The 12,881-nt window shown below is 39.7% G+C and overlaps 1 protein-coding gene across 2 annotated transcripts in view; it reads left to right on the top strand.

Moving 5' to 3' along the window:
• The window catches only part of DYNC2LI1 (dynein cytoplasmic 2 light intermediate chain 1), a 57,513-nt gene extending 49,589 nt beyond the window's left edge, over nucleotides 1–7,924 (top strand). The window contains exons 17-23 of one of the 2 annotated variants that reach the window (XM_064509586.1): nucleotides 1,018–1,183; nucleotides 1,284–1,376; nucleotides 2,247–2,446; nucleotides 2,577–2,653; nucleotides 3,998–4,265; nucleotides 4,806–4,933; nucleotides 6,069–7,924. In XM_064509586.1, the coding sequence (XP_064365656.1) occupies nucleotides 1,018–1,183; nucleotides 1,284–1,376; nucleotides 2,247–2,446; nucleotides 2,577–2,653; nucleotides 3,998–4,265; nucleotides 4,806–4,933; nucleotides 6,069–6,206 (1,070 nt within the window). In that variant the 3' untranslated portion in view covers nucleotides 6,207–7,924. Of the gene's footprint in view, nucleotides 1–1,017; nucleotides 1,184–1,283; nucleotides 1,377–2,246; nucleotides 2,447–2,576; nucleotides 2,654–3,997; nucleotides 4,266–4,805; nucleotides 4,934–6,068 lie in introns of those variants that run through there. The other variant, XM_064509587.1, reaches the window with a different exon arrangement.
• Nucleotides 7,925–12,881: the final 4,957 nt, after the last annotated feature.

The raw sequence follows: 12,881 nt of genomic DNA, 5'->3' as shown, positions 1-12,881 counted from the left end.
AGGGAATCTGGCCCTCTTAACCTGATGTCAGCAGCCTCTTACCACACAGGTTGCTTCAGCTCCAACCCACAGGTCTTTGCACTCGAGTTGGCTAGGCAACCTTGCACAGTCACCCGAGTGCAGTGCTCTGGAGTAACTTTCTGGGCTGTGCTTATATAGCAGCCAGCGGCAGCTCTTATCAGTTGTACAGAGATAAACTTGGATGTCAATCCCTGCAAGGACACCTTTGTCACCACTCAGCCAAGCGCAGCTGTAACTTGGGGTTGCAGCACTCCCATACAGGGATGGAGAATTTGGGGTATTTGCCTCCCTTCTGATTTCTTTCCCACTGCAGGAGGGAGGGAAGCTATGGTGCCCCACCATATGAGAAAATATGGGTGGCAGGAAAGTGGAAATGGGAACCCTAGTATGGGATTAACTTAAAAAAAAATAAAAAATTAATTAAAATTCATTAATTAAAAAAACCATAATGCTAAGTGAACTATTACTGCTGCTACTATGTTGTCCTTGGATAGTGTTTTTCTTAGGCTTTCTCAATTTCAGGTAAAGTTTATGGTACATCTGCATGACACAAAAGGAGATGATAACTATCTTTCTACAAGTGGAGAAAAATCATGCCATTTAAGTCAAATTCACATAACAGATTGTAAATACCTACAGTACCAGGAAGGGAATTTGACTTGTTCAGTTCTGGCACCTCTTTCAAGCCACTATTAAAATTAGACAAAAATCTGAAATAGTATTTTTTTTAATCTTATAATGAGCAATTATAAAATCTGTCAGTGGTTCATCAAATAACTAATACTTATTTACACACATTTCCCAAGAAAAAAATACACATTAACAAGCTGTTCTTCTCTAATTACCTAGAGTAACTGATAAAGTTTTAAGAATAACCATTGTAGCTTAATGCATACACAGAGGTTGTACTCTCTGTTCATGATACAATCTCTGCTTCTAGACACAATGTGATTATCACATCTGTAGCATAGACTCATGTCAAATAATGTCTTGCAGTTGATTTGACCAGTATTGATAAACAGAACACAGAAAAGGAGTTGGAAAGCCAAAGAAGAGTAAATACTCTTGCCAACTTGTTCCTAGAGAAAGTCAAAGACTTTGATGATTTCTTATGGAAAGCTAATGAAGGAGATGATGGTGCGAACACATCCAGCCAACAAAGGTAAAGAAAATAAAGAACATATATGTGTCATATGACAGATGTGGAATTACTGCCATGGCTTGAGCTCATTTCAGTTTGCTTTATCTTTTCTTTTGGGCAGTTCCCATGTAAATTCAGAAGAGTCTGTTAACATACCTTCTCATTCAAGTGATCAGTTACCAGGAGTCCTAAAGCAGTTCACGGTATTATTAAGGTAACCGTATCTCCAGCATAAACAATTATACCTCATGTTCATTTGTATTTTAAAGTATTAAGGAAGAAACCCAAAGCGTGAGTTGAGCACACGCTGAAGGTTTGGAGAGGGAGCAAGAGGATGGAGTGAGCCTGAGAGGAGAGGAGTTGCTGTGCCAGGTCTCCCCAGCCACCTGAGCAGCCCCCCGCCAGACATATGGCCCCATTTCTGCCCCAGCCCCGGCCTCCTCCTGCTCACATTGCTGAGAACCTGTGGGGTCAAGTTGTGGCAGGAGGTAAGGAATATTTGTCTTGGTTTTGAGTCCTGCCATTCTGATCTCCGTGCCTTGAAGGAAGGTGACCTGGCCCTCAGCAAAGCCAGGGAGCCAAACAGGAAGCTCAGGCCCTGCCACCCTCATCCTGGGTCTAAGATTTGAAGCCAGGAGGCTTCACTGATTAGAACCAGCATGGAAGTTGGGTTTGATGCATGTGTTCTCAAAATGTATATATATTATAACCAACCAGCTCAACACATGTGGAATATCACTGTCAGTATTAGATGGTATTAGTCTATGCTATAGGCCCTTGACAGAGAGACTTCTGTAAGTTAAGTAATCAGTTCTGCACCCCTGAGAAAGAAAACAGACCTTCCTGCCCCACTGCCTTCCACCAAGCTTTCAGCATTTCAGCTCTAAAATACTAGGTGGCTATAGATGCTCAATAGCTTTGATCAGGTAAAAACATTTACAGGACCCAACATCCAAATTCCTGTCCTCCTCAAAGACAGCAAGTTTCACAGATACACGTTAGAAGAGCATTTGAGGCAATATATCTAAATATATCTGGCATTAGCAAGTACTATACCTTATGGTAAATGTTGCTGTTTTCCTAGTCGCCAAGTCTCCAATGACTTCCGAGATCTTTCAACGTTATTAATCCATGGATTTGAGGCCCTTCTCATGTCATTATTAATTGGATTTTTGTACTATGGCCATGAAAAAACCAGACTCTCTATTCGTGACACAACAGCACTGTTGTACATGATAGGTGCACTAACCCCATTCACAGTGATTTTGGATGTTATTGCCAAATGTAAGTGTCAGTTTCATTGTAAATTTTATAAGCAATCAAAACTAGAAAGTAATTTTTAAATCAATGAAAAAATTATACATATTGAAGGCAATTCTAGGAAGAAATCAGTCTGTTCATTTTTGTGTTGCAGGTCATTCAGAAAGAGTGATGCTCTATCATGACTTGGAGGATGGAATGTATTCTGTGAGTCCATACTTCTTTGCTAAGGTAATTGGTTTTGTTGCCAGGAAATACACACAGCTGGCTTTAACATGAAAAAAACCTCAAAGTTTTGTTATATAAACAATCACAGTCATATTCTTTTGCATCTGCCAGCTAAGGCTATCATTCTTGCTTCCCTGGCATTAACTCATTAAACCTCAAACTACTCCAGACCTGGTACCATAAATCACAGCTCAGATCCTAGGCCAAAAAAGCTGTAGAGGAATCTTCCACTGGGTTATTTGGCTGAAATTTGGGGATTCTGCAGGACAAATATGAGGATTTAGACAGTTTCACATACTTGCATGTTTCATTAGCTGAAATATCTTTGAAAGTTTGATAATGTGACTTGATCCATAACACAAAAAATTAATATTAAATGCTACAGCAGTTGTAAAACAGAAATAGCAAGGTGCTAACTGTGACATTTCCAACAGTTGTTTGAGTCTGTACTGGTCAGAAAAAACAATTGCATTAAGTGCATAAAGTGCCAGAATTTCTGGAAATAAATTACAGAGGATTTTTTTTTAATTATGTTCTCCTTATAGGGATTTAGAATAATCCTTTCCTTGTGATTTTGCCACTGAGAGATGAGTTCTGCTTGCCATGGCATCTGTAATTTAGGTTTCCATTTCTGCACAAGATTTTAAATGCTTATTAGTGGTTGCCAGAGAAAAACATTCTTTGCATTCTGTCACAAAGATTGTACATTATTCCTAGAAAAATCAATGTAATTTGTTGCAACTTTACTACTATCCTCTAATAGTAAGCCTTTTAGGAAAAAAAAATCATAATACTATATATATCTTTAGATATTTGAGCATATCCTAAGCATATTTTTGTTTTACAATGAATTAAGTAGTTAACCAGCTGGACTGTCCTTGGGACAAAGTGAGGAAGGGACCAACCATCATCACAGTTTATCTCAAACCTGAATTCATATGAGATTCAACTAAAATTTGGACAAAACATACCGTTGCAATGAGTCAGTAACAGTATTACTGCTACCAAGCCTACAAAGGGAAATAGGGCAAGTTTCTTAAGTTCTTAGGAACTGATAAAACTGTAATAAACATCTATTCCTTAACAAGAAGCCTATCAAGTTAACAATTAGTGATAGGAATAGTCACAACTGGAGAACAAATTAGTGAGGATTTTTATTTCTGTTGGGGATTTTTTGTGTGTGCGTGTGTGTGTCATTGATAGCACCTAAAAAGGAGATGATCACATTTTAAAGCAGTATCCTGCAGACTTTAAGTAGTCCATAAGCATAATAAGATGCATCTCAGAAGGTTTTGAGATTGCCGTTCAATTTATTTTTCTCTTCTTCCCCCCCGCCTTCCTGAACAGATTTTGGGGGAGCTCCCAGAGCACTGCGCTTTTGTTATCATTTATGGGATTCCCATCTATTGGCTGGCAAACCTCAGCCCCGAACCAGAACATTTCCTTTTGAACTTCCTCTCCGTGTGGCTGGCTGTTTACTGTGCCCGTACCATGGCGCTCTGGGTGGCGGCACTGCTGCCCACCTTGCAGCTGTCGGCCTTCTTCGGCAACGTCCTTTTCACGTCCTTCTACCTGAGCGGCGGTTTTGTGATAAACTTGGAAAACCTCTGGACAGGTAGGACAGCCTCAGAACTGAAACACCGGTCATTTCCATCAGCAGTCGGTAATTGGGAAGCTGAGCAAGCGCCATGCAGGAAAGCTCTGCTTTATTCCCACCACCACAATTGTCCTCTTGCATGGTGACAGGGGAGTCGCATCATTCCTTTGGCATCAGTTTCTCCATCTGAAAATGAGGTAACAATGGTGGGTTTGGTTAAAAAAAAAAAAAAAAAAAGCACGAGTCAAAGGCTGGATTTGCCCCTACATTCTTCTAGTAACAAGAATTATATTCAGTAGATGAATGTGAAATTCTGATGAGGCTTAGTTGGCAGTAGGAGACTGATAGATATAGATATTAACCTCCCCTAATTTTCCATTGCCATATATTTATATATCTGCCCTTTTATTCAATAATAAACTATTTGTCTACAGTCTCTGGATATCAAGAAATTAGACAAACCTACTGTATTTAGCAGTAACACAGCTATTTTTAAGTGCATTTATACTTTTGTGTATTTATACCAATTTCTTTCTTTCTGCCATTTTTTTCCCCCAGTTCCATTCTGGATTTCTAAAATATCTTTTCTTAGATGGAATTTTCAAGGCCTTATGCAAGTTCAGTTTAATGAACTCACATACGAAATGACTGTTGGAAACATTACCCTTCACATACCAGGGAAACTAGTAAGTTGCTCTCCAATAAAAATTGTTATAATTGATAGTTAATTAGAACGCTATTTACATACCTCTCATATTTAAGTAGATGCTGTAGGCCACAAATTCACTAGACCCAATCAAGAAGCAATGTCAGATCACACTTGGCGTATTTTAAATTGGCTCTTTGCTGCCTGGAGCTTGGTGCTATTTGAGTTTTGACAGTTGTCTTCGCTGATGAAGCCCTGGTATGGTAGAGCTTTGACAGGGGTTACGCATGCTGCTCCCTCTCCCAGCCCCCACTTGGTCCCAAACAAGCAGAAAGGAAGCAAAAAGCCCAAACTTTAATGAAACGCTATGAGATTATTCCCACGTCATGTTTGCAGAGGAGGGAAGGAATTCGGGAAGTGCCTCCCTGGCTCCTGCAGCGCTCCAGGCACAGCCGTGCAGGGACGGAGATGCACTCGGCCCCTGCTCAGAGCTGGCTGGGTGTGAACACACTGCCCGTGGAAACCACTTTGCCACATTTTGGGGGCTCTGGGCTGCCACCTGCAAGTCCTGTTGCCAAGGCCAATGTTAGGATGCTTTTCGCACCTTCCCGAATTGTGGTGGATGATTGCGGGGAGCACAGCCGTGGGCAGCTGCCCCTTGCCTGCACCTGCTGCCCCAGAGCTGCCTTGCAAAGCCTGTTGAAAAAGACTTAGAGGCATGAACTCCACCAGTACAAAGACTCTGAGATTCAGTGATAGAGCAGCTGAATCTCCTGACATTTTACACCTGGAGGGCTACAGCTATAGCTGCCAACAACCCTGCTTCAGACAGATTTGTGTTCAGATGTCCCTACAACAGTTAGTCCTTTCATGCCTTTCCCTTTGGTGAACTGGGGAAAAAAAAAATGTTTTAAAAGAGCAACTATTTCCCATATAAACCCCAGCTACGTGCTTGCTGAAATTGTTTGGAAGCTGAGCTACATACCTCTGAAATACTACTGTCACTAGAAGCAGCATAGCTGTAATTGACTGCCAGACTACAGTGACCTCTTAGGTAATAGTTATGTCCAGCTGGAAAAGAAGGTAGGATCGAGGAAGTGCACGCATAGGAGAGGTATCGCTTCACAGCGTGAAAATTTTGCCAGTTCCTAATTTTGTGTTGTCCGTGGTTACAGGTAACTCAGTCTCTGGACCTGGATTCACAACCTCTCTATGCAAGTTATCTCATCCTCGCTGGTATTATTATTAGCTTCCTGATTTTATACTACTTATCTCTGAGGTTCATCAAGCAGAAATCACATCAAAACTGGTAACAGCAAAACATGCAGACGGGGCAGCAGGTTACAAGTCCCTTGCACAAAAACACTCACACCTTTGCTTAGCATGGAAAGCACCCAAGCTTAATTTTTGCAACCTTTGTAGATGTCATTAAATGTTCGCAGCAGGAACAGGTATCTGCACAGTGTGCAGCAATGAAGTGAGTCCTGTGAACCACAGGATGGCAGCAGAATACCAACAGTGAGAAGCCAGGTTGTGCTCCTGGATTAGACCATACTGTCTCGGATAAAGGAAACTAAATTGAGACTTCCACATTTTTATTTTTGACATATGGTTTTATAGGTGGCAAGATGCATCTGAGCTATCTACATCTTGTAATAGCCTGTGCTATGGGCTGTGGATTCAGAAGGACCTATCCCAATTTATGGTAGTTGAGGTTTTAGTCAATTTTTCAATGTATAGTGATCATGTATTTAATTAAGGAACCTGTGAGAGAAACAGTATTAGCACATACAAAACACTTCGCTTTCTGTAGCAAGTAAAATTCAGCACTCACAGAATAATGTAGAGGAAAGGAACATGGAGAGAGAATTTCACTAAAGCTTCAGGAGAAGCTGGTACAGACGAGGACAGAAAATATACTAATTATTCTGTGTTGCTTATAATTGCTCAAGTGCTTTAAGATTTTGCCTGTGCTCTTCCACATATGTGCTGTTGATGCCCAAAATAAGTATTTTCTCGCTGTATTAATGATTTCTTGTTACAGATAAAATTACTTTACCTTCTTGTATCCATTTTTACAGTATAAATAAACACAAATTGACTGTTACTAATCACATCTTTCTCCATGCTGATACACATCATAGCAATTTGCCAATTTTGATTCCTAAGAGTCTCGGGTAGAAAATATCAAACCTGTCCACCCAATAACTAAAAATCTAATGGCGCAATCTATGAAATGCCTGTAATCATGCACCTACCTATATGTAGTCATAAGACAAATGCTCAGAAAATTAGATAAGGGCAGATAAATGGCTGTCATTCATGTGTAGTCATGGTAAGCACACATGCAAATTAGGTGCACAATTGTGCAAACATTTTATATGATTAGCTTGCTTGTTTTTATAATGTTTGGATGCATAGCTAGGTGTTTATATACATAGTGCATCTTCTGCTTTCATTTATTGATGTGCTGTGCACACTCAAAAACTCCTAGTATAATCGGCTGTATAATGCCCCAGATATTGTTATGTAAATCTGATTTTTTTTTTAAAAGAAGAAATAAAAATGAAATACCACCAATGTTTTATTACTTCCTTTTGGCAAATAGGGCTGCCACATGGTTTTCCACAGAGGCCACACAGTAATAAATTCTGAGGAAGACCCTTGTCTAAAGACTTTAAGTCTGAAAAAAAACAACAGCTCCAGCCTTATGCAGCAGTAGGAATCCAAAACACTCCAAGGTTTTTCTGAGGCAAGTTCTACCATTCCTTTCTCTCTCTGTTTCATATGATTTCGAAAAATACTCTTGATCTTATTCTAGTGCCATTTTGAAATTATCAGATTTCCATTGCTTTCTAATGGCAAAACCAATTCTTTCAGTCCAATTCAGCATCATTAAATTGTCAGAATAGCAGCTTCCTGTTTGATTCTTAATTATTCCTTTTTATTATATTTAAGACACTCAATTTTTTAAAGTGGTTTACTCTTCTTTGTAATGATCTGTTGTGATTAGAATCTCTTTTATATTACACTGAAGTTTTAAGGGTGTATATTGGTACTTCTAGTCTAAACCTCTATTTTCAAGGTATTTAGAGGATTAAATTCTAGGCTGACTCTCTGTTGTGAATTCACTTTGATGTTTAATAAAAAAAAGGAGAGAGACAATGGGAGAAATTAAAGACATAAGGGACAGCTCTGAATTTTAGGGGCATATTGTCATGCACAGAAATCTTCAGGCATCGAAGATAAGAATATACCATAGCCTTAACTTTGAATTTCCTTCCTTTTGTGAAATTAGTCAGGCTGCTGACATTACTTAAACAGCCTTTTTCAATTTAAAATTCCACCCTCCCAACATTATGCAGCAGGACCAAACGGTGTGAGTGTTTCAGAGGTGGTGTTATGACAAGGGTAGATGTATACATAATGGGGACTCAAGCTGCGAGCCTGGGAACAGCCATCGTATGGGGTGTAGGAAGAGCTATCATAGGATGTGGCCAGGCCTGTGTTTACACAGAGAAGGCTCACATTCGATATACTACAATTACATTGGCAGGTTGCCTATGATCATATCTTGTTTCCTTGATGCCTGGGCATGGGGAATATAGGCTGTGATTATTGTTACAGGCTTTAGCAATAAGAAGATAGGAGCCTTGAAACACCAGCAATTAGCGCTCACACCTAACAATAGCATGCTGTGGGGCTGTGTACAGGCACGAGCAGAGGGAAGAGTGGGTGGGTGACACACAACCTGCCCCACTCGCACAATGAGGAGCTGAGAAATAATACAAGCCTAGGTGGAATTATGCACCCCTCACGCAGTGAAGATTACGCTGTGGACTTTGGTGTCTCTGCTCCTGCCCCGCTTCATGTTAGCTGTGGGCAGAAAACATTGTGCAGGTTTCACCTTGCCGTAGCGGAGCTGCTGCTCCAAAAAAGTGGCCAGTGAGGGAATGGACACCTTCCTGTGAGCTCTAGCAAAGGCTAAACATCATCATCTAGTTTCACCTCAGCATTGCTTTTCAAATTTCAGGGTAGCCATCCCTCTACCCTAGACTCCCCTATGCCCGTAGAAGTCCCCATCTTCCCTGTGCTTCCTCAACCAGCACAACAGAAATTAGAGGAGTTGGCAGCTACCTCACGCCACGGACACTGAAGATCACAAGCCAGGCACCACGTGCCGCTCATCACACTCACTCTTCCATATGTGACAATGTTGGTTTTGTCGTGACTTAAGAAATGAGGTAAGGCAGATTTTATGTCAGAGTAGATCACTACTAGCCGGGTGGGCAACACTGTCCTTCCAAAGGTTCACCCACTGCCATCCTTGCTCTCCTCTACACTCCAAGACAACACCAAGGAGACCTCCTTGGTTATGAATCATGGTGCCTGCTGCGGCAGGCAACCAGGTCGATGCAACATTTGAACAGTTCCATATCACTGGGTTTGAAATGACACAACATGTAACTGCTTATGAACTCCAAGTCAGGCATTTTGTCTGGCTGCTGTTGGAATCTGCCAACATATGAGCTAACCGCGATGTGCGATCAGGGTTCAGCTTGCACGCGTGTCAAATTTGGGAATGAGGGCCTCAAATACAAGCAACACCAATATTTGTAAAGAAAAATAACTTCATCAAATTTAGAAGTCAAAAATTCTTTGCTGCTTATACAGATACTACAAAAAATAAAGCAGTGTGTGCAAAATGGAAACTTATGTTGGTACAACACCCCTATGTATTAGAGGACAACTGTGAAGAAACAGATAAGAAAAATTTGGGTTTTAATTGCTTAAAATATTGAACTTGGAGAGACATGGGAAGTACTTCCCCAACCTCCACTCCAAGTTTATGCAGTCTCTCCACTGGCAAAAGGGACAAACTTTTTTTAGCATAGGAAAATGGATTATAAAAACACTAATTTGCATATTGGCTCAGGTGTAATGGCAGTCCTCCAAAATACTTTTAACTCGTCGTTTGAAAAGGACTAGCTTTCACTCTGGTTAAGCTAAATTAATAAGTAGCTGTTAAAAGTTCCGTCCCATATTTGTTCACTGCAAATTGCATTCAGAAATGCTAAATCCATTACAGGTATCAATAAGTATCCACTTTTCCCAAAAAAAAAAAAAAAAAAAAAAATCACCAAAAACCTTAAAAAAAGTCATAGGCGATACACTCTACAGGGAGAATCTATGTGTAAGAAATTACAGATGCTGATCTGCCCACTTGTACCAGAAATAACAAACCTTTCAGGTTTTAGCTATAATGATTAATTTTAATGGCAGTAGACAAGAAACAGTGTACACAGAGCTCTGTGACATGCTGCTTTTTTTTTTTTTAATCTGAGAGCCAAGACAAGCCGTTCATATGTTAGCAGCTATTAATTAAGGCAACAATGTTTAAGCAGTGGGTTGAGGTAATTTTAAAACTGCTTAACCCTTTTAAGAACTTATGAGCTTTAAAAATATGTGTGTATACATATGTACATGTATATGTATATGCAGGTATAGATACACAATACGTATACATGCGTATGTGTGTATATATATGAACACACAGTGCATATGACAGCTGACTAATTTGTTTCAGGGAATATTTAGAAAGCAATCTGGATCCATAACTCTTATTAGTGTTGTCGCCAATTTATGTGATTAAATATAAAACTATATAGTAATGTTGATTTTTTGTCAAATCAAACCTATGGATTTACTTCGAATTGTAAGTTATGTTCGTATTCTTTTGCTTTCATGGTCACAAAACCTGATACCTTTAATGCTTCCAACGATAAGAAACTGCAGCTTGAGAGTTATCCTCAAACTTCACACCATGGCTCCAGAACCAGCATTCGTCCTCACCAGCACATTCGGGTCTTTTGCCACTTTGAAGCATCTTATCAGAGTCACATTTTACTAACATTATTAGCATATCTCAGTACTGTTTCTGCTTCACTTAAATTTTTTCATATATTTTAACAAGTAGGGTTAGAGGCATAAGTGATAAAATATTGGCCAGAACCCATAGAGCGAGTAAACAAACGATGCCACTTGCATCAAAAAGAATTTGTATTTTGGACGCAGGCACATAAGCCCACAAGATATTCATCTACTACTGCAGTACTGAATTTTCAGACAAACACAGAGCAATTGGAGACCTATAAACATTCACAAATAGTTGAAAACTAAACATACAGACCACCATATTTGCAATAAATTCTCAGTGCCCGGCAACGACACACAGCGTATAAGTTAACGTCATCATTCCTCAAACACTATCTTTACTTGCTTTTGTTTACTGGCCGGTTGGGGGAGAAAGTTTAGAAAAGCATTTCTGTTGTTTTTTTGCTTTTTTTATTTTTATTAATAAAAAAGACTTCATGTTTCATCGAGAAGGTGAGAAGAAAAAGTATAGCATCTCTGAAACGCCACTTTAACCTCTAACAGCAGTTTGTGCCTGACACGAGAGCAAGTTTTCCTTCTCAAACCATGACACGAAACAGAGAGTGCCCTAAAAGAACAGAGGGTTATCAAACCTGCTGCTTTTCAACAAATGCCCAGATCTTTTACAAGGGTTACTTAAAATAGCCAATTGCTTTATAACAGTGGAGAAATTGGAGAAAAGCATGAAGCCAGGAAATGGAGTACCAAAACAGCCAGCAATGAGACGTAGCGCACAAACTGAAAATTTGCAAAGACAGGACATACACGGTCCTAATTAGCTGACACCATCAGCAGGATGTCGCAGGAGACAGCGTAGATTAGATTCACAAGTGGGTAAGTCAGAGGCGAAACGTGTGGTAGCCGCTGTCCCAAGGGCATCTGATCTCGGCTGAGAAAGGCAGAGCTCTCGTGGTATCGTTGCTTTTTTAGTAAAGTGAACTTTCGCTAAAAAATGAACTTTTTGGCTTGTAATCCCCAGCAATACAGATGCAAGCTGGCACTGGCCTTTGAGCTGCCATGGTGTTTCAGGCCAGCTGGAGCAATTGAAAAGCCAACACCAACATGCCGCTCCAAGAGCGAGTCTGAGCAAAATGACGTGGGTCTTCTGCGTCACATCGCCTTCCTGCCCTCCCAGTGAACCTGCTTCTCCTACTAATAATCACCTTAAAGAGCAGTTTGGCCAAGTATTACTGTTACTTCAAAAAGCACATGTTCTGATTGCGGTGGAGCCCAGCGCTGCCAAATGATTTGGACACACGTGCTTCGGCTTTGCCCCTTTTTAAAAGCAAGAAGGAAGGGGAATGGATATTTAGCTTTGCACATTTTGTAGGGAATTTCTCAATGCTTTCGTATTACAAAAATGCATTTCAGCTTTGTAGCATGCTCAGTGCCACAAGCATGACAAATTTCCATTTAGAAAACTCTTGTGTATGACTGACAATAGTAAAGCCACAAATTACCGTAATTTTATGCCCCCTGCAGCTAGTGGTATAAAACATAGTTTTCAAGCTTGTTTTTACTTGCTGAATTTAGACAAATTTATAATGTTATTGATGACAGTGAGAAAGACGCTCAAATGCAGAAATTGCATTCCTAGGCATAAAACACAGTTTGGAAAACAATATTTTATATATGCCACAGCGATGAAGAACAAGGCTGTCATTAAAAATATAAAGAAAAGATGAAAACTGGAGGATTTTAAAAAAATAAATTTAACATTTTTTATATATACACATATATATATATCTGTTGCATATATAAAAATATATGTGTATATATATATATTTGGCTATCACACTAGATCAGGGCTCTTTTCCTCCATGGATGCTGAACAGCTAATCAGGTGCGACATGAGCTCTCTCATTTCGAACATTAATGGTCGAAATCAGGCTAAGTCAACAAAATCAAAAAGGAAAGCAAAAGCCTTGTTTAAGAAAGCCTACAGATATATGGCTCATAATGGATTTTCCAGTAAGCATACATTTTTTATCATATTTCAAATTTTTAGAGTGTAATTTTATTTACAGAGTACATTGAAGGCCCTAAAAACTGAC

This window comes from Dromaius novaehollandiae, chromosome 3, assembly GCF_036370855.1.
Source record: "Dromaius novaehollandiae isolate bDroNov1 chromosome 3, bDroNov1.hap1, whole genome shotgun sequence".
Lineage (NCBI taxonomy): Eukaryota > Metazoa > Chordata > Aves > Casuariiformes > Dromaiidae > Dromaius > Dromaius novaehollandiae.
Note: the sequence above shows the minus strand (reverse complement) of the source record. Positions and strands in the feature narration are given on the sequence as shown.